Raw genomic sequence first — 27,159 nt, 5'->3', positions numbered from 1 at the left:
AGTTGTACATCGGAAAATAGCATGTAAATTTATAGAATCAATTTCCATCTCTCACCATATGAATTTGAGGTAGGCTTATATGATAACTTTGGAAAGTGGTGGAATGTCATGTTCTAAAAAAATAGTATATTCCATTAGTAAGATTTCAATTCCTCGAAATGAAAGGAAACAAACGGGGCCTTACTCTATTCCTAAGTTTGCACCAGGGGCAGGACATTGCTTTGAACTTCAGAAATACACATGTGACATGTTGCTTTGGCCCAAAACATCTTGTGCAGCCAACATATAAGAAAAGGGGTTGCCTCAAATGCCCAAAAGGAGGCTTCTATTTAAGTAAGAATGAATAAGTAACCACTGATAGTGCTTTTGACTGTTCCAATCTTATTAATGCATTAGTGTGATTAAGAACAATCGGACACCTCCTGTATGAAACAACTTTGGACAACTAAGCACTATAAGCAAACACGATTATCACCATGCTTTTGCCTGGAGTCAAGAAGAATGTGCAATCATTAGCTCGTGCGACACATCCCTTCAACTCTGTTTGGAGTTTCTTATTTTCCTAAATTAAATGCCGTCGGGTATACAAGTCTTCGTCAGTCTAAGTCAAATACTTGCACGGTCACTTATGCATTCTCTTTGCATGTCAAATACCCATGCACTGTTAACGCCAATGAGGCACAGTACAGAACAACAGATGCTGACATTTTCAGGTCACGAAATATCATCTCTGCTGCATGTGCAGTCATGTTGTTCGAGACGACCTTTGTACTACGTGTGTCACACAGCATGACAACAAGGTAGTGGGGTTTCCAATTTCTAGAATCCAACCACGCTCGGGCTGTGAACAACTAGTGGCCAGTCTACAGTGAAGCCGCGACTCCGAAATCGGTTTCCTGTTGCTTGCATTTTTCATCGTCGCAAAACCTGTCGAGGTGAACAAATAGATGGTCAACTTCAGAGAGGTGCTCGCTGCCTAGGATCACATAATGAGCGGCCAACAAGACACCTGCATCTCAGTCGTAATCTTCCTAATCTGCGCAGTGGATGTGTGCATGGTTAGGTCATAAAATCTCCCATAAAAAAGTGCATATGATACATAGCAGAAAGACAACACAGACACACAAGACAAATCCACAGGATATGTATGCGCCATATGTCAAACCTATAAGCAGCACATGATAGGGAAGATCTCAAACAGGAGCCCCACAACCAAAAATAACCAGTATTTTTTTCTTTGATGGACAAGCCTTTTTTTATTAAGGTGATAGGGCATTATTGTGGGGGTACTATTGCACTTGCACTTCCCTCTATTTCCATTATGTTCCCTCAATCCACTATACTCTTACACACTGTGGCATAGCAGTCAGTGTGCACTCACCCCACTTACTATTCCAGATCCTTTTTTTTGCTATGCATTTACCATGCAGTAGTGGGTGCACTGTATACATTTTTGATTATTTGATAATATTGTCACTCCTTAAAACAGATGCTCTGTTGTTATACTGGTACAGCAACATTTTGGTTATCTGATACATTTTGACTCTTAAATGGATGCTCCAGTTTTATACTGGTAGCACATCTTCCTTTTGGTTATTCGATAATTTGGACTTGTTAAAATGGATGTGCCGACTGTATAATAGTATTTCAAGTTTTGAACTACTGAAAAATTGTAGTTAAATGTGATCTTGATAAGATGCACAGAGTCCTGCCGCAACAATTACTAGTATGGAGGCCTGCCGTGTAACCATCATTGCATCATCATCATCATTACAGAAAAATGCTTTAATGCTCAAAAAATAATAGAGATCCATATAAGTTAATGCATACATGACCAAAGAACTACAAGCACACCTCATGCTATGTAGCATTCCAAGACTAAGGTGCCATTACATAATCTGGCACAGATCAGAAAAGTATAATACAAAAGGCATTGTATCAACTACTAAAACATGATAGGTTTTAGTTTACTTTGGCCTTAGTTACTAGAAAGGCAGTACGACTTCTAAAGTAGCTTCTGCCAAGTGCCGAATGTAGTTGACCTTGTGCTGTTGGGTGACGTGTTTCATCATAACCCTGTACAGGAATTATTACTAGTAGACCATACATAATGTCACAACTTATTTCATCTTTAGCTGTCTCAGCCAGCACCCATGTATAAAAGGGGCAGAAGTGTGATAGCTCGTCCCCATGAATCCTCCTAAGGCAATAACATACCAGTCGAAGAGAACAAAATATGCCTAAAGACACTTTTGCACTTGGCATCATCCTTTTAATTCTTCTCTTCAATGTATCTGCAGGTATGGGATTCGCTCTTGCTTCTGTGCAATATATTAATTGCTAGACCATTAATACCATACCTGAATATGTTCTTTTGTCTGGATGCAGGCCAAACTATAGTTGTTGAAAATGATAATCCTGTTACTGCAAGGTTGACAAAGGTACGACAATTGTCATCCTCTGTTATTATTTAAATTTGACATATGGAATCAGCAAAAATCTTGTCACCATCACTATAGATAGTAATGTTTGAAAGAATCATATAGCAATATCTTATAAACTGACAATAATGCAAAAAGGCCCATAGCTGAGTTTGTTAGGTAGTCTGAATAGCACTCTTCATGTGCTGAGTTCGACTTCGTCCCGACCCCGGTTGTGGGCTACAGTACTTCTATGTATGAGTGTGACAGGGTTCGAGTGTTTTCTCGACATGCATAGAAATATTTTATTCTTAATGCAATGCCTAGGATTGTCTTATCCCCGTAGGTCGAGTTTTTTTATATATAGACTGGCAATAATGATGAGGCCTGCTGAACCCTAAAATCATGTCAACAAATATCAGAATTTTTACATTTAGGTTTCTTTGCTCATTAGCTTAATCAATGCATGATTTTATTCTCTGAATACAGGGGCATAGCAGAAAGATTCTTACAGAAGTTCAGGATTATGATTACGGAGGGGCGAATTCTAGGCATGATCCACGCAGAAGGCCTGGGACTGGGGGCAGGAATGGCTAGACCATTAAACTCCTTGTTATACAATTGCATATAATTGTGTGAAGATGCTACTACACGCGGATGAGGTTATATGAGGGAGACTATTCTCTTACTAAAGCTAACCTAAGATACAAATATTTGGAATCCTGTTGAGTGCCTTTATGTATCCAATTGGAACAATGAGCTGTATGGTCGTATAGATATTCAGATCTGTCTATTCGATAAACTATCTAGCGGGATGAAGTTGAGACTAGCTCATATAAACGGTGCCTATGTGTACTTTTTTTGGCACCCGAAAATGTGTACTGCTAATTGCTAAAACATACTTGAGACAGCGCATCATCCATGGACCATTTTGTGAGGTGATAAATGTAGCACGATACTTGTGAGTTCATCCCTTTTTCTTCAAATTTTGACTACACAGGCCCTCTTGCATGTCAATTGACACCACACTCATCCCAAAGGTACAGCTGATGAAACAGACAGACTGATAAAAGGAAAAGGAAAAACTGTACAAAAAGAAACACCTGGTAGTAAAATTGTCGAATGCACTTACCAAGTAGCACGTGATTTTACTCAATTTCCTTCCTCTTTAATGAAATAAGGACCAGGCTTAATAGGATAAGGATAAAGGTAACCCTCAGGCCGAGAAAACCCAGCTTCATTCATGCGGTCACTGAGAACATGCAGTATAGGCTTCTTCAGCCCATATTCATGCCTGTTCTTCTCAAGATAGACATTAGCTTCTTCAGCCACCTCCATGGTGAATGCAAATCTATTCTCTTGAGATAACATCAGCTGATTAATGTCCAGGCATATGATCTTCCCATTCTCCCTTACTTTTCTCACCTTCTCCTCTAGAAAAGGGATACGATCCAACTTGTAACGCAACATGTCATCCTCTTTGGTCTGCAAGTATGATACATAGTTAAGTGTGACGCATAGAGGAAGGTTAGTAAATGCTGTGAATTCAAAAGGGTGATAAACGATTGTCCCACGTGCATAACCATAGACAGACGTGACTGCTACAGAGATCCATTGCAATTTGCATTCTATTGTTTGCATAAACAACTGTGGCATGTCAATGCCATAGTTGTGCCTGTAGGTCCACTTAATTAATGAACCAATGGTGAATAAGGCTACATTGTTAACCCAAAAGAGAAGTGGAATTGTCACTTGGAACAGCTAGTACTGATGATCTTGGAACTACAGCGCCGATGATGCTTTTTGGGCCTCCTAAACTGCTAAACATAATTGCCACTCGGCTGCACTTCTTTGTAAGGCTGCAGCTGTTGCTGTTTGCAACACTGTTTTGTACCGCTTTGCAGCAGCTGCAGCGCTACAGGAATGTTGCCTTCAAACCTTGTATAGATTATACTGATTCCGAAATTTGGTAGAAAACTTCTCCTTCTAGCGTGCTAATTCGCTACCATGCCGAGTGAGATAAGTATGGAATTCCAAGCATTGTTTGGTTGATGCAAATACCAGTTTCCGACGACGCCACACTCGCCGCCCGCTGCTGGCCCGCACGTCCCCACCTCCGCTACTGCTCCCAGATTCACTATTGCGCTTCTTCTGCGAGAGAATGGAACAGAGTAAAACAAGGGCAAGTGTGTGCGAATTGGGGGATGCTGCCAGCTGTGGGAGGAGAAAGAGAGAGAGAGAGAGAGGAAGTTAGCTCGGTTGTACGTCCACCTGGGCTCTCATGTAGATGGTGACGCCACTGCGGCCTAAGCTCCTGCCTACTCGCGCGGAGAAGGGGACGCCGGCGGCCAGGTGACTGCCGTGGTGGTGCGAAGCGGCGACGAAGGAAGCCACTGCCATAGCCATTTTGCAGGAGAGGTAGCCGAGTCTCTGACGGTCCCACTCCCACACCTCATCCTGTTCCCAAGCGCTTTTGGCGTTGGCTGCTGGCAGACGGCATGGGTCCGTTGGGCCAAAAGTGATCAGGCCCCGAGAATTTCCATCGGATCGACCCACGACGGTCTAGTTTCGGAGTGTCGCGCTAGTTAAAAAAATATTTTTTAATTCATTTTACCCTCTATCATTTCATTTGAGTTAGTTCAATTTATCCCTTGAACAAAATTTATCTTTTTATTTCTAAACTAAGTTTTCAATTTAAATTTTGTTGATTAGTAGTTAATATCATAATTTAGTCTAGAAAAAATATTTTATTTTTATAATTATTTTCATTGGTCATAGATCAGAGAAGATAATAATTTTAATGATACAAAATTAAATATAAAATAATAATAATAAATATTAACATATTTTTCTGATATAATTTATGATGTCCTCAATCACATCAGAAAATACGAGCTTGAAATTTAATTTGTATATAAAAAACGAAAAAGTCAAATCTTATTGGTTGTTCGGAGATGAAGAATGCACACAGCAGCGACAATGACCTTGTCGATATGCAGGGCCCTAGGAAACCACATCTTGTCCTCACTAAACAAGGTTTGTGTAATCTTCGTGGTATTTTGGATTATGGCTTATAGTTGTTTCGTATCACTCCATCCTAACATCCTTGCTTACCATGAGAGTTACAGTACATTTCGATTTATAATATGACAGACTAAGGGTTACATATTTATGGACCATAAAGGAATCCGTAAAGACGTGAGAAATACGGAAATGGGTCCTAGTCACTCTAAAATGTGCCATTATACACATCTTGGATTCTTTTGCGACTGCCAAACAAGTTCCCCCAACGGCCCAACCAGCTCTGATTGATGTATGCGACTTTGTCCATAACGTATTCATTTTGTCACATTTAAAATGAAGTGTTTTATCTTGACGTACCAGAATAACACGTTAGGGTTACCATTTTTTCACTGAGATCAAGTTGTGTAATGCTGGCTATTTCCCAAATTTATCTTCCTAGGAATTATTTTTGTTCTGTACAATACCATGCGTGTGAAAAATCATACAGAGTATAGCTAGCAGATTAAATTGATGTTACATGATATGTTCAGAACTTTATTCCTCTTAACTTGTTTGCCCAAGTTTAGAATTGGGATCTACATCATAACTTACCTACATGTAGTTTCTCTATATATATTTCCTACTTCCTACTCAAGAATCCTGGCATGAGCCGAATCATTGTTCTGTTATGCTGTTTATTGGCCCTGATCTATGGAGATTGCTAGTTCCTTTTGCACAATACTGATTATTTGCCCTTTGTTGCTTGATGCAGATGATTGTTGGTGTCTCTGTAAAGAAATAAAAGAGTAAATGTTCCCTCTCTCTTGTTTTGGACTTGTGCAGCTGTGTTGTTGCTACTTGGTTTTGGACCAAGATGATGAAGCTCCAAGGCTATTTCACGTGCATTTGATGTTTTGCAGAAGTTCAAAGACTAGGACAAGTCGACATATGTTTGTCAGACAGCCAAAAAAAATCAGCACACCGGTCTTGTCCAGATATGAGCGTTTGAATCGTTGAAAATTATTTTGTTGACGTTGGTCCTGTTCTTCCTTGTGAGCTTTTTATACGGGCCACCGGTGTGATCAATCATGGATTCTGTGGCCATTGTAAACGCTGAGGATTGGATTGGACTGCGGCATCTGTTCGTAGTTAATCAGCTTCTAGATTCCCGGACTTCATTTTTTTTAAAAAAAAAAAACCTGAACCCTTTTGGTGGTCCATAAAAAACAGAACAATTTTGGCTGTATTCGGCTGCTGGTTTTCTCAGCAGTTGGGGTTGCACTTGCTGTTGTGCACCTAAGCTAGACATATATGGTTTAATATCAAAATAAAACACTTCATGATAATAAATTTTACTGTAGATGCAACAAATGTGTTAATAAGGGCAAGGTCTCTGCTCATCTTCCAATTCAACGGCACATTTGTATGCCGCCTTTATCATTCTTGGAATCAGTTGTACCAAATCTGCAGCTCTGCTTTCTATCTTGGACATGATAATGTGCAGTCTTGCAGAACTCACTCTCGCAGCTTTTCAATTTCAAGTACGATTTTTCGCTGTTTCTAGTCAAATGTAGGAGCAAGAGAAGAAGCAAAAAAAGGATGGCATACAGAACTGACCAAGTAAAGAGTTACATGGTGCTGCAGAAACACGCAGCCCGAAATAAATACGTAACAAGTATACCTAAAAGTTTCATTACTCTTGTCTATAAAACAATATGCAATAGATACACCAAAATTGTACTTTAAATCCAAGAAGTACATAAACATCAACAATCACAAATATGGGTAGGAATATGGAACTATACATACATACGTACGTACATGTATGTTCACCAACAAACACCGTATTCTGATATGGCATAGCAAAGGTAGCAATCACCAGCAGAAAGGATATAAAGCACGTCGTTCAGTGAACAATAATGTGTGGTGCACTGAACTGCAACAAGGGAGACCAGACATCTTGAAAAAAGTTGGTCGTCTGAATGGGAGCTAGCACCTGCAGATCGAATGTGGTTTTTGCCGTTCAGTCAGGGATTAGTTTAGGCGGAGCTATCACTAATTCGAGTTGCGACAAACAAGTACCGCGGATTATCCGACTCTCTCATCGGGGGATTGAAGGTGCCAACCACATGCATAATAAACAAAACAAGCAAGAAATTCAATCGGTTTTATTGACTATTAAAAAACTGTACCAGAGATTTTTTTTTTGAGAAACAAAATCTGTAGATCGCATGAATCTCGCTCGTGTTCTCCTTTTATCCATTCCTAGCGTAATTTAATTTGCACCATCGTACGGGCTCCATTTCTTCTTCAGTAACGGTATGTACGTTGATAGCTAGCTAGATCCATTTGGCCATGCATGTATATAGACACGCACGATCAGTTTCATCAGGACCCTTCTGTGTTCTGTCGTCCTTGGCAAAGATTATATATTGTCGTAGATCCTCCATGCATGCATCATCCACAAACATGTCAAGTTTAACAATAATATCCCGAGTCTCTTGAGGCCGCAAACTTCACGTGCGCGCGCGGCAGGCAGGTTCGGCTGGGACATACGTAGAGGAAGTTAACAAGCGAGAGCATGGATCTATGAAAGCGTTGGCTGCTACAAAAGCCTAGAACCGAATGGGGCCGAAGAACCTGCTCGCGTACAGCAACGCCCAGATACGCATCGATGGTTCGAATTCGATGAATGAGCTGATGGCGTGCGTGCGTGCGAGGAATAGACAGACAACCGACTAGGCGAGGCTACGTGAGATGTACCGCAGGCGTATGTATATATGGCCGATCGATCGATAGGCGCGGCGTACAGCTTTCCCTGCTGCATGAAGTTGCCGCCTTCATCACACTTCACGGCATACGTCACAAAGGCTAGCCTAGCCTAGCCTAGCTAGCATAGGATGTGGACGTCCATGAAGTATGAACACGAGCGTGCAGTGAGGCCTGTTAGAATTATAGGCATTTTCCGTATTATTTTAATTCCATAAATTAACATTATGATGATGACATATAAAATATGTTTAATCATAAAAATCATTATCTCAAATATATCCATAACAATATGGATCAAGAGAACACGAAACATATGAATCATATAAATATAATAAGCAAATAAACATAGAACATGTATTATTATGGAACAACTGAAAATAAACAGATAGCAACATAAACAGCATGACTGTAAAATTAAGACAAACAGATTTATCATATTACTAGTATGATCAGGCATCAGACACGTCATGATATAATACGACAAAACAGATTGGATAAATTTATGGCTATAAATAAAACAGCAGATATGAACATATATAATTTGCAGAATGAAAAACAGTAAGGAGATGAATTGATCATACCCTGCCATGCGCTCCGAGGATCTAGATCCTTGTCCAACTTCACTTGTCATGTCAGCAGGAAGAAGACTTTGGGCAGTCGCGTAGACGCTCCCCAAAAACCTAATTGCCGATCCCTCGTGCAAGGTCTCGAACGGCAAGGGCTCCGGAGGCACCTGCCCTCTCGCTTCTCTGTGCGCGCAGAGTCACGAGATGGAAATACCCTCACTCGGCTGCTGGACTGTGTTCTGAAAGTGTTTTTTCGCGTGTACCGAGTGACAGGGGTGCTCCTCTATTTAACCTCTCGCAGAGGGAAGCTGAAGGAGAAAGGTCGCCGAGTCACGCCAAGAGTCGGCCAGCTCTAGCCGAGTTATGCCATGAGTCGGCCAGCTCTTGCCGAGTCACGCCATAAGTCGGCAGCTGAAGGAGAAGGGTCACTCGGCTGACTGACGAAGAGACAGGGTCACTCGGCAGACGAAGAGACAGAGTCACTCGGCTAACGTACGCGGTTAGTGAGTGCTAAAAATTAACACAACCACACCACGCTCGCTCGCCTGCCGGCCTGCCGGCCTGCCTGCCACGCCCGGCCCGGCCCGGCCGGCGGCGGCGCGCGCGCGCGCGTGTGGCACGCCCTTGTCCATTTCTTGACTTCTCAAGTTAAGTGGAATAAATCCCACCATATAAGTCAAGGCAAAAGACCCTTGGACTTCCAATGTGGTACTATTGGTATTCTCCACCATTACACACCATAGAGTTTATTCAATAAATGGGCCAAGCCCATAAAAGATCCAACAATCCCCACCAAACTCTAGGGTTTGTAATGATGAAGTATCAGAATCACAATCCTTTGATATACCAGTGTTTCGATGGAGACTGTTAAGTTGAACATCCATCTAGAATAAGAGTTTCACTCATTCACAACTGAACAATGGACTAAGCCTTGAATTGACAGTTTTGTGCGAAATAAGATTCACTCAAATCCTTTGCTGATACTAGGCTGCAAAAGGGTATTCCCGCTGTTTAGAAGCATATAAGTCACACTTCAGTGCCTTTCATGAGTATTTAGGGATTACCCAAGTCCCATAGACTGTGACTAGCAGTCTGACTCATATAGGTGTATTCCTCAGAAGATGTTCTGTAGGACAACATCTCACCTTTATAAGACTCTTGGAATACATTAAGGTAAAAACCATCCTGCCTTACAGATAGGAAAGATGTGCATCAGAAATGAGTTAAAGAAGGGATCTTTCCTCACAATCTACTCCTAGCTTGTTTCTCCACTCTACTTCACGGGATCTCCGATCACATAGAGCAGGTTACCACTAGAGTAGATCTCACATGGGTCTCATACCCATTTCCCTCGATGCACTTTCTATCACATTGCGTGATAGACCCTTAGTGAATTGATCTGCCAGATTATTCGATGTGTGGACATAATCCACAGTTATAACTCCGGAGTTTTTCAACTTTCTGACAGATTTCAATCTCCTCTTAACATGCCTTGTAGACTTCATGTTATTCCTAGAACTGTTAACCTTTGTAATCACAGTTTGGTTGTCACAGTTCATGGAAATAGCCGGTATCGGTTTTTCAACTACCGGTAAGTCCAATAGGAAATCACGAAGCCACTCGGCCTCAGCCCCAGCAGTGTCTAATGCTGCGAGTTCTGCTTCCATTGTAGACTTCGTTAAGATAGTCTGCTTGCAAGACTTCCAGGAAACAGCGCCACCTCCAAACAGAAAACACATATCCGCTTGTGGCATAAAGCTCATCAGCATCAGAAATCCAGTTGGCATCACAATAGCCTTCCAACACTTTTGGGTTTCCGGTATAATGAATACCGTATGTCATAGTACCTTTCAAATACCGCAACACTCTCTCAAGAGCACGCCAGTGATCATCTCCTGGTTTCGACACAAACCGACTTAGCTTGCTCACAGCATAAGAGATGTCTGGCCTTGTTGCACTTGCAAGGTACATGAGCGAGCCAATGATCTGGGAGTATGTCAATTGATCCCTTGCTATTCTCCGATTCTTTCTCAATAGCACACTAGGATCATAAGGTGTTGGAGCAGGATCACAGTCACTAAAACCAAAGCGACTCAATACCTTTTCCACATAATGGGATTGTAACAAAGTTACCCCACCATCAGCTTCTCTAACAAGCTTGATGTTTAGAATGACATCAGCTTCTCCCAAATCTTTCATCTCGAAATTGCTCGATAGAAGATTTTTAACTTCCTCAATCACGTTGAGATTTGATCCAAAGATCAAAATGTCATCAACATAAAGGCACAGCATAACAGACTCACCCCCACCATACTGATAGTATACACACGTGTCAGATTCATTTACAACAAAGCCAGCTGCTGTAAGAGTATTATCAAATTTTTCATGCCATTGCTTAGGTGCTTGTTTTAGGCCATACAATGATTTTATCAACCTGCACACCTTGTTCTCTTGACCATCCGCAATGAACCCTTCTGGCTGATCCATATAGATCTCCTCATCCAACTCTCCATTAAGGAAAGCTGTCTTAACATCCATCTGATGAATGATAAGACCATGAGAGGCTGCCACGGCTATTAATGTGCGAATTTTAGTCAATCGAGCCACTGGTGAGTAGGTATCAAAGAAATCTTCACCCTCCTTTTGGGTATATCCTTTGGCCACAAGCCTTGCCTTGTACCTCTCAATTGTACCGTCAGGCCTAAGCTTTTTCTTGAAGATCCATTTGCAACCTATAGGTTGACAACCATAGGGACGGTCAACGACCTCCCAAGTTCCATTAGACATAATAGATTCCATCTCACTCCTTACCGCTTCCTTCCATAAGTCAGCATCAGGAGAGGAATATGCCTCACTAATGGTAGTTGGTGTGTCTTCCACAAGGTACACTATAAAGTCATTACCAAAGGATTTTGCAACCCTCTGTCTCTTGCTCTTTCGAGTGACTATAGTGTCATCCTCCTCAGGGATGTGCACGTGAGAATCCTCAGCATGATCTATAGGAATCGACAGTTCGTGCTCATGGGGTATTATAGTCTCATGACTTGTATCACTAGGTGTATTCTTCATGGGAAACTCATTCTCAAAAAATGTTGCGTCTCTTGATTCCATGATAGTATCAACATACATATCAGGCACATCAGATTTTATAATTAAGAACCTATACCCAGTGCTGTGAAAAGAGTACCCAAGGAATATACAGTCAACAGTTTTAGGCCCAAGTTTACGCTTTTTGTTAATTGGCACATTCACTTTAGCCAAGCAACCCCAAGTGCGCAAATACGAGAGATTTACTCTTCTCTTTTCCCATTCCTCAAATGGAGTGATCTCTTTGTTCTTTGTTGGAACTCTATTCAGGACATGACATGCTGTCAAAATCGCCTCACCCCACCATGCCTTGGATAATCCCGCTGTACTCAACATGGCATTCACCAAATCTGTTAGAGTGCGGTTTTTCCTTTCAGCAATCCCATTGGATTGTGGTGAGAATGGCGGTGTCCTCTCATGAATAATACCATGTTCCACGCAGAACTCATCGAACACATTAGAGAAATATTCTCCACCTCGATCAGACCTTAACCGTTTTATTTTCCTCTCAAGTTGGTTCTCAACTTCAGCTTTATAGGCCTTAAAATAATTGAACGCTTCATCTTTTGTTTTTAAGAGATACACATAACAAAATCTAGTGGAGTCATCTATAAAAGTGAGAAAGTATCTTTTACCACCTTTGGTCAAAATTCCATTCATCTCGCACAGATCAGAATGAACAAGTTCTAGAGGTGCCAAACTCCTCGCCTCAGCAGCCTTGTGTGGCTTGCGGGGTTGTTTTGATTCAACACACACATGGCACTTAGGCTTTTTGACCAAGTTAAATTTAGGAATTAAATTTATATTTGCTAACCGCATAAGACAGCCAAAGCTTGCATGACAAAAACGTGAATGCCATAGATCTGACTCATCAGAAAAATTAACAGAATTCACCAGTTTATTACACACATCATGCAGTGATAAGCGGAACAAGCCTCCGCAATCATATCCTTTACCAACAAAAGTACCATGTTTCGACACAACACATTTATTAGACTCAAGAACAACTTTATATCCATCTCGACATAGCATCGAAGCGCTAACGAGATTCTTCTTGATAGAGGGTACATGCTGCACGCTCTTCAATGGCACCGTCTTTCCCGAAGTAAACTTCAGAATGACCGTACCAACACCAAGAACATGAGCACGCGACCCATTTCCCATCAACAAGGCGCCAGACCTCCCGACCTGATAGGAAGTGAACATAGAGGCATCAGCACACACATGAATGTTTGCACCACTGTCCATCCACCACTCAGGTGAATTACAGACTGAAAGAACAAATGGTAAAGAATTACCATACCCAGATGTTCCTTCTTCAGTTTCAGTGGTTACAACATTAGCTGATTTCTTGTCTTGAGTGAACTTGCGATCAGGGCACTCTCTTGCCCAGTGTTGATCACTGCCACAGACAAAGCAACCTCCTTTTCCCTTGTTATTGTTGTTCTTCTTTTTAAATTGTGCTGTATGAACAGGTTTATTCGCGTTCTCTGGTTTGTTCTGGTTTTTCTTCTTGTTAAACTTGCGAAAGTTTCTCTTCTGCACCATATTAGCAGTAGAGGTCTCAACACCTTTTCCACTGTCCTTTGTTCTAGCCCTTTCCTCAACATCAAGAGTACCAATGAGCTCTTCCACATTGAACTCTTGTCTCTTATGTTTGAGAGAGGTAGCAAAGTCCTTCCAAGAAGGTGGCAACTTGGCGATTATACCGCCAGCCACAAACTTGTCAGGCAAAGGACAAGGAAAAAGTTCGAGTTAGCTAGTGCCTGAAACTCATGAGCCTGTTCCACTACAGATCGGTTCTCAACCATCTTGTAGTCATACAGCTGCTCCATGAGATACAGCTCGCTACCAGCGTCAGTAACTCCAAACTTTCCTACAAGAGCATCCCACAGCTCTTTCCCCGTGGGAAGGATGATATAGCTTTTCTGGAATTTAGTATCCAGTGCGCTAATCACTGCACCTCGAAAGAGGTTGTCTTCAGCCTTAAACTTAGCCTCATCCTCAGGAGGTAAGTTGGCAGGCTTGCCCTCAGTGGCATGAAAACAAGACATTGCAGTTAGCCACAATTCCATTTTAGCTTTCCATATCAAGAAGTTTTTACCATCAAAAGGATCAGGCTTTAGCACAGCAGCAAAACCTCTGACAGAAAAATGCCTAACATTAGGTTTTTGGATTGTTAGAATTATAGGCATTTTCCGTATTATTTTAATTCCATAAATTAACATTATGATGATGACATATAAAATATGTTTAATCATAAAAATCATTATCTCAAATATATCCATAATAATATGGATCAAGAGAACACGAAACATATGGATCATATAAATATAATAAGCAAATAAACATGGAACATGTATTATTATGGAACAACTGAAAATAAACAGATAGCAACATAAACAGCATGACTGTAAAATTAAGACAAACAGATTTATCATATTACTAGTATGATCAGGCATCAGACACGTCATGATATAATACGACAAAACAGATTGGATAAATTTATGGCTATAAATAAAACAGCAGATATGAACATATATAATTTGCAGAATGAAAAACAGTAAGGAGATGAATTGATCATACCCTGCCATGCGCTCCGAGGATCTAGATCCTTGTCCAACTTCACTTGTCATGTCAGCAGGAAGAAGACTTTGGGCAGTCGCGTAGACGCTCCCCAAAAACCTAATTGCCGATCCCTCGTGCAAGGTCTCGAACGGCAAGGGCTCCGGAGGCACCTGCCCTCTCGCTTCTCTGTGCGCGCAGAGTCACGAGATGGAAATACCCTCACTCGGCTGCTGGACTGTGTTCTGAAAGTGTTTTTTCGCGTGTACCGAGTGACAGGGGTGCTCCTCTATTTAACCTCTCGCAGAGGTCCATTTCTTGACTTCTCAAGTTAAGTGGAATAAATCCCACCATATAAGTCAAAGCAAAAGACCCTTGGACTTCCAATGTGGTACTATTGGTATTCTCCACTATTACACACCATAGAGTTTATTCAATAAATGGGCCAAGCCCATAAAAAGATCCAACAAGGCCTTGTGGTCCCGCAGGAAAAACGAAATAAAGTAAAAGGCATCAAACAAATTTTAACGTACGTCGGTTTCATTCACTGATGACTCGAGTACGTGGTGGATAGAGCTAGCCCCAAAGCACCGAACGCTTGTAACAGCGAAACAGACGTAGCATTCTGTCAGTCAGTCAGTCCCACTGGCTGTTGGCCGCCGCTGCGCCTCCAAATGCCCGCGTGCGTGCATGCAGTACATTACAGTGATCCGCCCGCCGCGGGGCATGATGGTCGCGGCCTCTCGGTTCACCGAACAAGGACCGGACGACGGCGATCGCGCACGTGGCGCTGTCGGGTCGCAAAGGGGCTCTCGTCTCGACTCCCTTTCAGGTTCTCGCCGGGGGTTCTGCGCGCTTCCGCTCTCTTGCGTCATGCGCTGCCGTCCACCCGACCCGACCCGCCCGCCTCCGCTTTACCTGGTCTCCTGACCGGATGCAGTGCACCAATGCAATACTTCCCCGCCGGACGCGCGCCTCACGTGTCCAACGACAATGTGGCACATGTGCTATTGCGCCTCCGCCCTTCCTTCCTGGGGACCTGCCGGGATCGTGGTACCTACCATGCACGGGGTTGCGGGGCGGGAACGAGGCGCGCGTGCATGCACCTTGTCGTGTTCCCCAATCCCCTTGGTAATAAACGTACAGTGGACAGTTCATCAATTCACAAATACATTTAGATCTATTCTAGACATTCGTCTCAATTGTTTAGAAACCAAGAATTTTTTTAAATTCCCCACCACATATCCTTCTTTCTCCACCTCCTCTTCCTCATCCCATGTCGGACCACACTGTTTCAACCACCATGTGGCGTCAATCTCCATACACCAAGTTATAACGATTCGACTGACGAAATCCGATATGACAAGAACAGATCACCACATCGACGACTGTAGTGGGTGTCGTTGAAGTCCCCAAATCCAATGTATGCTTGCTGGTATGATCATGACGACCAACAACTGTTGAGTGGCCTTCTCTCATCGATGACCGAGGCAGTCTTTCATATATGACGTCGTCAGTGTCACGTCTTTCCACGAGGCATGTGACTCCCTCCAGAAGGGTTTCACCTCATCTACGCGATGAGGAGGTCCTCACATATATGCTAGTGAGGCTCCTGCCCGACTACGAACCATTTGTCACCTCCATGATGACCAAGATCGACACATTCTCCCTTAACGATATGTTTGCACATCTGGTTGCATTTGGGGCTTGCCAACTCAAACAAGTGGATGATATCATCACTAAGCATTCGGCTGGTCCACCATTTATAAAAGATGTGTAGAAATCTGAACTTAATTCCATCTCATCCAGATTGAGGGAGAGTGTTAAAGATAGAAGAGCATATATGTTAAAGATAGAAAGTTACATATAGGCAATGTTGTTACTTGCCATGCAAATCATTCTCCTATACATCCCTATGTATACATGAGTACAACCCTAAAAAACATTGCCCTGTGCCACTTTAACACCAATAATTATTGCTAGGCGGTATTTTTTCTTATAGATTCATAGATTAAAAGCTGAAGTTTAAATTTCCTTTGAAACAACTTCATCATGAGCCTTAAACAATCATAATTAACAAGCTCTACATTTTAAGGGTGCATAAGAGTTACCGTTAGAGCAACTCTAGTAATAGCCCTCAAATCCATTTCAATTCAGGATGATACCTCAAATTCTTTTATCAATGATTTTCTCGGCCGAAACACTAGAAATTGGAGGAGGAAGAGCAAAACCATGAGTAGGGCACAATTGCCATCAAAGTGAGAGCCCTAGGCACAACCACTGATGAGGATAAGCATTGGGGTGTTGGTGACCACCACCGTAGAGTGGTGTGTCAGGCGCAACCACTATTGATGAGAATTGACGAGGATTGGGGAGGACTCACTATCCATCGAGGTCATGCTGAGTTATGGATGTCTCATCGTGTGGGCCATGAGAGTCATGTCATGTGTGGTTGGATGCCAACACTCGCTAGGGACAAAATCCTAGTTGCATGTGTGAGGTGAGGAAAACACATCACATGCAGACAAGGAGAGAATGAGCTTGGCGCAAAAAAGCTGATGAAAATTGTCCTTTAGGGGCTTGTCCTGGATCCCCAAATGAGGGAAAGGGGGATTTAGGTGCCCACCCAAATTTGAGGGACCTAGTAGGATCCCTACTGAAGTTGCATTCTAAGTCTATGCACCCTTGTTTAGCTATAGGGGATCAAGGGGGTGTCGTGCTAGAGTTGCTCTAACCCACTTTTCAGATGACATGTATCCCTTCTACTCCTAATTTTGTTTCATTGTTCCATGAAAGCTAACAACTATTTATCACCTTGGATGAACTCCACTTCAAGTTCGAGTGTGACGACTCGAGTCTCTATTGGATAGATGTCATCGATGTCCACATATTGCCATGTTAAAACAACAATGGTCAAAAACACTGAATACAAATGATGAAAGGGTTATATTTGCAATCATCAAACATGATGGTTAAGGAGGATTTGCATCATTACCATTGTATTCTCAAGTGATCATGTGTAGGTGAGTTTCCAATTGTAAACATGAACGTTTACCTTTGTTCTACCGATCGAGAATATAACTTGAGATATAGCAACCATTTCTTAATACTCCTAAAATTGGGAGTGACATCACATTCAAGAGTAATTTGATTAGAGGTTCTTTAATGCACTTGTTGGACACCAAAATGAGCGGACGGTCCGGCCCTTGGGCCTGGACAGTCCGCGTGCCCCGAGATTAGATTAACTCGGGTGTTTAAACTTAACTCGTGCATGGTTATCCATCTAATTACGTGGAAGTTGTTGGCTATCTCTTAGGAACAGGTCCAGACCTCCTCCCCTATAAATATAAAGGGGTAAGGCCGATTGTGAACCCCGAACACATTCCAATCGAACCAATTACTTTATTTACCTTTCTTGCCATAGGAGTAGATGTAGCGTAGTTTTAGTTATAGTCTTCCGCATATCCACCTCCACCCTTATTCGACTCTATGTCGTCTAGATCCGTCTTGGGTGGCCTGCCGACCCCAAGACGACCCTAGGATCTTAGGGGCAAGATCTAGCTGTACACCCAAGGTCTCTTCCTCGAATTGATCTCTTAATTCCTAGGCAGCTCCACGTTGTCTAGGGACGCCTCGGGTGACCTATCGACCCAGAGAGCCCTGAGATCTCTCCCTTAGGGGGCGAGATCTAGATTCCAGCAAGGAGGAAGACGACCCTGCGCCATCGCGGACCGTCCGGACCTGTGCGCGGACCGTCTGGTGCAACGCAGGGAAGGCACCACTCCTGCGCCCAGGTCGCGGACCGTCCTGGCCAGAGCCGTGGATCGTCCGCGCCGCTGCAGAGGCACCGCCAGGCGATACACTCAAAGATGATAGATACCATACATGACACTGTATTCACATGCCTCCAACGGTTGCACCACATGGTCGCAAATCATGGTAGATAATGGATGACGACAATCAATAGTGTAAAGGATGGTATGGTCGGTAGCTGACGTGAACGAGCGATACAGTTCACGGGAGTTGGATCTAGCCTTACTGACCCATCTTTAGTGAATCCCTGCGTTTTGTTAGGTTTTTCTTTGGCCCAGCTTCTTTTAGCTCTTGGCCCAAATCACAATTAACATCCCTGTTCGCAAACTAGCTTAGAATAGCGGGCCAAGCATGCACCCGTTCAAAAAAAAAAAGGAGTTTGGAAGTCAAGTGATACACTCGTGCAAACGTAGTGACGCCAATGTATTTCACTATCCCAAATATATCACCGAGGTGCAAGAATAATCTTGGTACCGCACCAAGATTATGCAGCAGTGGTACGTACGGATATCTGGAGGATGAGGAGAATCTAGCCATCCATGATCAAAGATTGAAGACATGGGATCTGAGCGAGGAGGCCGTACCTGCTGCCGCAGTCCGCAGGGTGAAGATCCATCGAGGCGCAAATTAAACCATACCCGAAATTAAAATTGGATCGAACTCGGAACCCCCAGCGCGCGTGCAAAAGCTGTGTACCAAAGCAAGACACATGCATGTGTTTACCATCATCAGGTCAGGTCAGGTCAGGGTCCGCCCGTTCGTATCCTAATTGGCGGACGTACGCCGATCGAGGACGTGCACGAGTCGCCGTACGCGCGGGGGGGCTTGACGCTTGGACTTCTCGTTCCCGGCACGGCGGCAGCCATGATGCCTGCCTGGCCGGCTGGCCCGCCCAAGCCCAAGCGTGCCGCGCCGGCCATGCCATGGGCCCATGGCAATGGCATGCGCGCCCCCACTCCTCGTCCATTCGTTGCAGGCGTGTCTCAGAACAGAGCAGCATGCACGTAGCAGAGTACGTGAGCGTCAACCCGGCCGTGCTCAGCAAAGCAATGATGCCTGCCGCGCCGTTTGGCAGCAGAACTGTGTGGCTACACTGCAACAAGGGTCTACTACACGGCAAGCTGTATGAAACCGTTTTTAGGCGCCACGACGGAATCCTGTCATCATGTGATTAGCATTCTCTCGAGTGTCGAGTCTCTAGAACAACAACAAAAACGGTTCGAGGTTCCTTTCAAAGCATAAGCATCGTTTGGTCGATCGGTCCGGTTTCCGTGCTGTCCGCGCGCGCGTGCTCTCTCCGTCGCGTCTAGCTCCAGTTCATGCCATGCCGTTTGTATTGTACCTCTCGCCCAACCAGCTAGCCACAGCAGATTTTTGCATGAATGCGAGCTTCAGTTCTGAGGGGAACAACAACACATGGCCATGGCCCATGGCCATGCGGAGGCAGAAACGCAATTTGCCGGATGCTTGCGCGTCCCACAGAGTGAACAGCCAACTGTTGACTTGTTGAATAGGGAGTGAATACTGTGGGCTGTGGCACGCCCTCTCCGGCTTCTGGCTCCCCCACAACGGCGGAAGATGGCAGCAAGTCGAACATCCACCACGTCCATTTCCTCCGTCGCAGCCAGCAGCAGGGGCCAACATGATTCACATGCGGGCAACGCGTCGCTCCAAAGACTGTCTGTCCCGATTCCCTCTCCGGGTTCCCGGTTCAGCGAACCCACCCCAGGCCCACGCCCCCCCTCCGTACGTACCCGCCCCGTTTTTAAACGAGGCCCGCGCTCGCACCACCTCGTATCACGCTCACAAATCGCAGAGCGCACGGCGGCCACTGCCCACTGGCCTCCTGAATCCTACGCTCGCCAAGTCATCATTCGCGACCAGCTCCCGTGATCCTCAGCTCACCTGAGCTCCGCGTATAAAAAGCGCGAGCTGCAGAACCCAACCAACAAAAGACTCCACTTCGCCAAGTCACGCTCACGCACGCGTTTTCTCGGTGGACGGTGGGCACGGACACGGAGGAGCCGCCGCAAGCGCAGCGCAGCAGTGGGCGCGAAAGCAAGGCATGGCGTGGTCGGAGACGGACGCCGCGCTGTTCGCGGCGGTGCTGGGGCGGGACGCGGCGCACCACCTGAGCACCACGCCGCCGCACCAGGACGCGCCCGCGGCGTCGGCCCCCGAGCTCCAGGCGCGCCTGCAGGACCTCGTGGAGCGGGGCGGGGCGTGGACGTACGGCATCTTCTGGCAGGAGTCCTGCGCCGGCGGCCGCGCCGTGCTCGGCTGGGGCGACGGCCACTGCCGCGACGGCGGCGCCCCGCACCACGACGACGCGGACCGGAGCGTGGCGCGGAAGCGCGCGCTGCTGCGGCTGCACGCGCTCTACGGCGGCGGGGACGACGAGGGGGCCGACTACGCGCTCCGCCTCGACCGGGTCACCGCCGCCGAGATGTACTTTCTGGCGTCCATGTACTTCTCCTTCCCGGAGGGCGCGGGCGGGCCGGGCCACGCGCTCGCCACGGCCCGCCACGCCTGGGCCACCGTCGACCCCGCGCCCGGGTGGTACGTCCGGGCGTCCCTCGCCCAGTCCGCGGGGCTCCGCACCGTCGTCTTCCTCCCGTGCAAGGGCGGCGTCCTCGAGCTCGGCTCCGCCGTGCCCGTCCGCGAGACTCCCGAGACCCTGCGCGCGCTCCAGACCGCGCTCGCTGTCGCGCGGCCCCCGGCACGCGAGGAATGCATGAGGATCTTCGGCCAGGACCTCTCCCCCGGCGGGAGCGCCCGAGCCCCGCGCAGCGTCGACAATTGGGCTCCACATCCACACCTCGCCGCCCAAGCCACCGCCGCGTCCGCACTAGCCAGCAAGGAAGCCGCCGCGGGACACAAGGCTCCGGAGCCGCCCAGGAGCATAGACTTCAGCAAGCCAGGGAAGCCTGGGCACGGGCAGGCCGGCGGCGAGGAGCGGAGGCCGCGGAAGCGCGGGCGGAAGCCGGCGAACGGGCGGGAGGAGCCACTGAACCACGTGGAGGCGGAGCGGCAGCGGCGGGAGAAGCTGAACCAGCGGTTCTACGCCCTGCGCGCCGTCGTCCCCAAGATTTCCAAGATGGACAAGGCGTCGTTGCTCAGCGACGCCATCGCGTACATCCAGGAGCTGGAGGACCGGCTCCGCGGCGGCGGCGGCGGCGGCGGCGGCTGCTCGGCGGCGCGCCCGGACAGCCCGGACGTGGAGGTGAAGGCAATGCAGGACGAGGTGGTGCTGCGCGTGACCACGCCCCTGTACGCGCACCCCGTCTCCAGGGTGTTCCACGCCATCAGGGACGCCGAGCTGATCGTGGCGGCGTCGGACGTGGCGGTGGCGGACGAAGCCGTCACGCACACGCTCGTGCTGCGGTCGCCCGGCCCCGAGCAGCTCACCGCGGAGACGGTACTCGCCGCCATGTCACGGGGGATGACCAGCGCCACCCCCTCCCCGTGACTCTGTAGCGGTAGCTGTAAGTCGTAAACCGTACTCGCCCTCGTGCGTGCCGGCCACATAGTAAAGCCACAGAAATTGCAATGGCCAAGGCCCAACATTAAATTTACTGCTCGTTTCCTAGTTTTTTTGCATTTGGATTTTAATTAGATGAGATGTGTACACGCAAGGCGGCAAGGCACAGTTTGTTGCTCTTACTAGCTATAGCTACTTTAGTTTGTTGCTTTCCCAACCTACTAGTATTTTTTTCTGAACACCCAACCTACTATTTCTAGTGGCTAACTGTACTAGTAGTAGTTCTGTTGTTTTCACAGTCCACTTAGCTTGTCGTGACTCGTTTTTGAGATCAAATCTATTCCATTCGATTTTTGGTGTGCAAGTGTGTCGAATGTCCCTTGACCACTCCAACCTTGCGGGGAGCAAGCAAAGCAAAAGCACCCGCGGACCCCACATGTGCTGTTTACTTTGACCAAACGAAACTGAGTCTAATAAATCACTGGCTGATGACCGACCGGCAGCGCGTTTTCTTCGTTTCACATCGCCATTCGACACCTCAAAGAGACCAGCCCAAAGGTTTTCTTGTTCCTCTACGAAAACCCGCGCCGGGTCCCCGCGTGGTGCGTGGAGGTCCTGCTCCTGCTCCTGCCTGGTCGTCGCGCGCGCACGCACACGTCCATTTGTCGAGCGCGTCCCCCCTTCGAAAGTGCGGCGATCCCAAGTCGCCGTTGGCTCACGCGCCGTCTGGTCGGCTGGTGCCTGGTGGTCGTTGTTCGCCGCGAGGCCAAAGTCACCGGACACAGGAGGTTGGCGTGCGACCATCAGGGCTAACTTGGGAGCAACAAAACCGGTGAGATTAGAGAGCTAAAATACTCTCTCTATTCAATTTTAAATAAGAAGAATATTTTAGTCCCTACGGTTTTTTACTCATAAACTAGCCCTCAGAGATAAATTTCTTGGCGCCGATTTTCGGTGTTTTTTCGTCCCCGGTAAAGGCCTAAAAACTCTTTTATCGGTAAATTTCGTTTCAAATTTTATAGTTACAAAAATAAAAACAGAAAAACAAATTATAGTAAAAATTAGATGCTTTCCTGAGAAAAACATAATAAAATATGAAAGGATTTTTAGTTTTTCTAAACATTAGTCATCATTTTTCGGTAAAAAAACAATGCTGTAGAGAAATACGAATTCGTTTTTCAGAATCTAAAATTCATTCTGGTCGAGAAAATTCGAAAATTGGCGAATTTTGGTTGAATTATAGTTTTGAGAAATTTGAAGAAAAACAAAATGGTTAATCGTGGCGACCATATTCTCGCCCAGAGCCTCCAAATATGCAGGCCTCAAAAAATAGTCTACATAAGCAAACCAAGCATAGGTAGTCATCATTAGGGATGGCAACGGATAAAGTATTCGCGATAGTGTCTCTAGACATTCATATCCGTGACTTATATCTGATATCCGAATCCGTACCCGTTACCCGCTATGAATAAAAAATAGTATCCACGTCTGTTACCCGCGGGTAATGGATATCCACGGATATATCTGTTTGCCCACTACACATACAACATATTTAAATCCAGCAAATTCAAATATGATAACATATTTGTCCAACAAATTTAAATATGATAAAAACACGATTGGGATTTGGGGAGGCTAGACGGTCAGGAGATGGGCGGACCGCGACGGGACTTGGGTTGGCTGTGGTTCGTGAAGTGGTTCCAAACTCCAGTGACCCCACATGTCAGGTTACTTTAACGGACATTCGAGTATTCGGGTATGGATACTGATTTTTCGTACCTGTTTTAAAAATATCCACGGATATCAAATGCTACCCGTATCCGTATCCATGGGTACAGGCTCGTACCCAAAACCGTGTCCAACGGGTTTTTATCCGCGGGTACACGGATAAATCACATCCATTGCCATCTCTAGCCGTCATGTCATCACAATCCATATAGATTGGAGGGGTTGAGTGAATTTAAAACCTAAACAAGTAAAAAAATCCTTCTAATTCTTTTTCAATCACATTTAATCCATATGAGATGGAAATAACCAAACAGGGACCGAGCAGGAATAAATCTAGTATCAAAACCTAAAAGTTTAGTGCGGAGCCAGAATTGAATGATGATTTGAGGTTGGAATGAAGATTTAGGGGTTGTTTGGTTCGTGCCTAAATGTGCCACACTTTGCCTAAGGTTAGTCGTTCGAATTGAAGAACTAATCTTAGGCAGAAAAGTTAGGCAAAGTGTGGCAACTTAGACATCAAACCAAACAAGCCTTTACTCCTTGAAAAATAGACCACGAGTCTGCAACTCCGACAACCCCTGCCATCCGCCCCTGCAGGTACTCCCTTCGTTCATATGATTTTAGTCGTTTTTGGGTTTTTTCTAAGTCAAAATATTTTAACTTTGACCAACAATACATATAATATTAAATTATTTTAAACTAAAAGAATTATATATTATGGTAGTTCAAGTCATTATGAATCTAGTAACTTTAATTTTTTATGATGCAAAATTTTATGAAACATCCGATATAACTGGTCAAAATTGATAGTAATTGATTTAGGATAAACTCAAAACGTTTAAATCATATGGATGGAGATGGATGGAGGGAGTGGCACGTAACTTTGCATTCCTTTCATTTCGTAAATCTCTTTCAATTATTCCTCGCCGCATGCAAACAATGGTAAGAAGACCAACATGTCTTGGTTTTCGTCCCCACTAGTCCAGTTATTTATTAGACAAAATCACTTGATTATGAGTAGTTCTCACTCTGCTTACCTGGACAATTTTTAGATAGATTATACACATCCAAATTTAAGTACTTGACTTAACATAGACCCTATATCCCAAAATAGTTTATAGCTACATTTCTTCGTACTGATCAAACATCTTTTAAGATTGAACTAAATTTATAAATGAATACTAGCATTTTTCTCTGAATAAGTTTATTTAAAAATAGATTCAACGATCTATATGATGGTACTAATCATGTACTACCTTCATCTTTTTATATTTGACGCCAAACAATACAAATGTCAAATAAAAAATATAGAGGGAGTACAAAATTATTAATATTTTTTACATATTTGATCAAAGTAAAAAGATGATTGACTCTTCAAAAAGCATGAACGATAACTATTTTATGATAGAGAAACTATATGCTCATTTGGGGATAGAAACGATGCAAATTCCGGACCCGGATCCTCGCGTTCGCGCAGTCGACTGCCGGGAGGCAGACATGTGGGGTCTCTCGGCGTCGACGTGTAAGAGCAGTCGACTAGCGATGATCCCAATCCGCTAATTCCTCAACGCCAAATGACTCGTTTCTTTGCACGAGATGTTCAGGCTTCTCAGATGAGAAACGGTTTTCACTCACTTTCGTCTCTTTTTCTCTTGACCCGGCTTCCACATTATAAAGACGGTGACATAACATGAATTTTAATGCTATAAAGGCATATATGGTTTTAGATTGAGAGTATCCTTAATGTCGACCATCATTTAAAGGGGCTCAAAGAGTAGAAATAGAATATGAATATGCATAGAGATACTCCCTCTCATATGTAAATAGTTGACAACACCATGAATAAGATTGAGCGCAAACTTGTAAAGCCTCGTTTACTTCCAACCACGAAAGCGTTTAATTAGAGAAAAAAATCAATCCTTTATACTTATCGATTGACAAGAAGAACTTTGTTCAAAAATATATTTTTGTTCAGATGGTCATATATATTATGATAAAAAGAAGGTCAAAGCTATGTTTTTTTAGATCATGTAGTAGTTGTTTATTGAGCATTGGAGGTACTAGAATTTATTGAATGTGTAATCCGGAGCCGTTATGACTGTAGAAATCACTATTAGTCTATTACTATCTCTGAAAACTATTCTTTCGAGAGAGAGAAAATCGGTACTCCAGTTTAATTAAGGGTGTATTGCACAGGCGTGTATATTTTGCGTGACGGCCCTTCCTACGCTTTGGCAGGACGTGTCGCAGCGGCAGGCGGCAGCTTCCGAGCGAAGCGACGCCGCGCGAATAGACGTCGGACAGGCGCGTACGGACGGCTGATGGGCAGAGGCGATACGACGTGACCGGGCAGGACTGGGGCCGGGGCGGCGCCGGCGCCGGCGTCAGGGTGGGATCTGCCGATCATGCATCAAAGGCGGCGTCGGGACTCGGGACGATGGATCCCTCAGATGCGACGTGCCAGCAAACCGAACCGGCAGCCTTTCAAGGGGGTCCGGTCCGCTCCCGTTCGCGTGCGTGTCGTACAGTACGCTGGGTGTGTCGAACCACTGTAGCGCGAATCGAAAGGCTTCGCTTCCTCTGTTCTCCGGCGACCCGACAAGTGTCCGGATAGAATTCTCACCGGTGAGCGCTCAGCAGCAGCAGCAGAAGTGGGTGGGTTCGTCTCCTGTGCTGTGCTGGCGCCACAGGAGCCGGACAGATCGAGCAAAGTCACGGGGTCTCAGAACCGCCGCCGCAGAAATTGAAGGGAGAGAGAAAAAAAAAAGTAACGCGTCGGATTGGCTCGGCGTGTTACGATACTTTGTGCGGTGGTTTCGTTGATTAAGAAGCATCCGTTACCGGTCCCACCCACCATCCCACGGCAGCGCAGTTTCTATGTGTTAGGTTGCACCTACTGTTCAGTATTCATTCTCTCTCTCTCTCTGAGCTGAGCCCCTTGCCAATTTTGTCAGTTTGTTAGTTTTAATCTGTATCGGCTTCTACTGCTTTTACAATATTTTATTTTTATAGATTGTAGCTGTAACAGTCCGAAAAATTAGCTTTAATCTAAAACGAACAAACCTGTAAACGCTAGATACGGTACGCCGCGTTGCACGTGCGCTCCTTCGACTCTACAAGCTGCATCGCATGCCCGACTCGACAACAACCGCAGCGTGCCGTCGCGACATTCATTGTCCTTGCACTTGGCTACTGTTGGCACGAGAAATTTATCTTAGGTACTGGTTGTGCGGTGCATGCAGCATGATGATGCAAACCGAGGCCCTGTGCGTTGTACACCGTACTGTACCAGAAGGGAAACGAACGCGCCACCATCAACAATACATTTAGTGCTAGTTTTGGAATCCCATTTGTTTTAAGGGAAATTAGTTTATTTTCTCTTGCGAAAATAGAAATCACTTGGAAAAAAATGGAGTTGTCAAGCTAGCACTTAAGCTTGGTACGGTGGTACCTCATTGACATGGATGGAAATAGACGCCTGAAATTCGATTCATGAGAATTGGTACTCCCTCTGTTCTAAATTAAAGTCCGTCCTCTCTTTTTACTAGATTCATACAATAATTATTGTCTAGTTTAATTATCATCCATATGAATATGGACATAAAAGTATAGAGATAAAACGACTATCATTTTAATACGGAGGGAGTATTTATTAAAACTTGTATACGGATAATTAACTGTACGCTGGTACAGTAGCACACTGCCCTAATACTCAGGGTCCGAT

The 27,159-nt window shown here is 45.1% G+C and overlaps 3 protein-coding genes across 4 annotated transcripts; 2 read left to right on the top strand and 1 right to left on the bottom strand.

The window, feature by feature from the left end:
• Positions 1 to 629: 629 nt before the first annotated feature.
• On the bottom strand, positions 630 to 4,924 carry LOC100273331 (Protein PLASTID TRANSCRIPTIONALLY ACTIVE 7). Of its 2 annotated transcripts, none has more exons than XM_008674201.4 (4): positions 4,692 to 4,924; positions 4,482 to 4,571; positions 3,553 to 3,905; positions 630 to 927 (listed from the first exon to the last, which is right to left on the bottom strand). In XM_008674201.4, the coding sequence occupies exons 1-3, from the start codon at positions 4,824 to 4,826 to the stop codon at positions 3,573 to 3,575; spliced, it is 558 nt and encodes a 185-aa protein (XP_008672423.1). In that variant the 5' UTR covers positions 4,827 to 4,924; the 3' UTR covers positions 630 to 927; positions 3,553 to 3,572. The 2 variants fall into 2 exon arrangements, with proteins under 2 accessions (XP_008672423.1, NP_001347167.1); NM_001360238.1 differs by lacking the exon at positions 630 to 927 and adding an exon at positions 1,794 to 2,424 and having other exon boundaries at positions 4,692 to 4,831.
• LOC103651277 (uncharacterized) lies at positions 2,187 to 3,287 on the top strand. Its single transcript, XM_008676903.3, has 3 exons — positions 2,187 to 2,300; positions 2,389 to 2,441; positions 2,910 to 3,287. The coding sequence occupies exons 1-3, from the start codon at positions 2,237 to 2,239 to the stop codon at positions 3,015 to 3,017; spliced, it is 225 nt and encodes a 74-aa protein (XP_008675125.1). The 5' UTR covers positions 2,187 to 2,236; the 3' UTR covers positions 3,018 to 3,287.
• A 15,096-nt stretch (positions 4,925 to 20,020) lies between the features above and the next one.
• On the top strand, positions 20,021 to 21,948 carry LOC100284359 (uncharacterized). The gene has a single exon (NM_001157254.2). The coding sequence runs from the start codon at positions 20,292 to 20,294 to the stop codon at positions 21,693 to 21,695; it is 1,404 nt and encodes a 467-aa protein (NP_001150726.2). The 5' UTR covers positions 20,021 to 20,291; the 3' UTR covers positions 21,696 to 21,948.
• The last annotated feature ends 5,211 nt before the right edge of the window (positions 21,949 to 27,159 follow it).

This window comes from Zea mays, chromosome 3 (genome assembly GCF_902167145.1).
Source record: "Zea mays cultivar B73 chromosome 3, Zm-B73-REFERENCE-NAM-5.0, whole genome shotgun sequence".
Taxonomy (NCBI): Eukaryota; Viridiplantae; Streptophyta; class Magnoliopsida; order Poales; family Poaceae; genus Zea; species Zea mays.
Note: the sequence above shows the minus strand (reverse complement) of the source record. Positions and strands in the feature narration are given on the sequence as shown.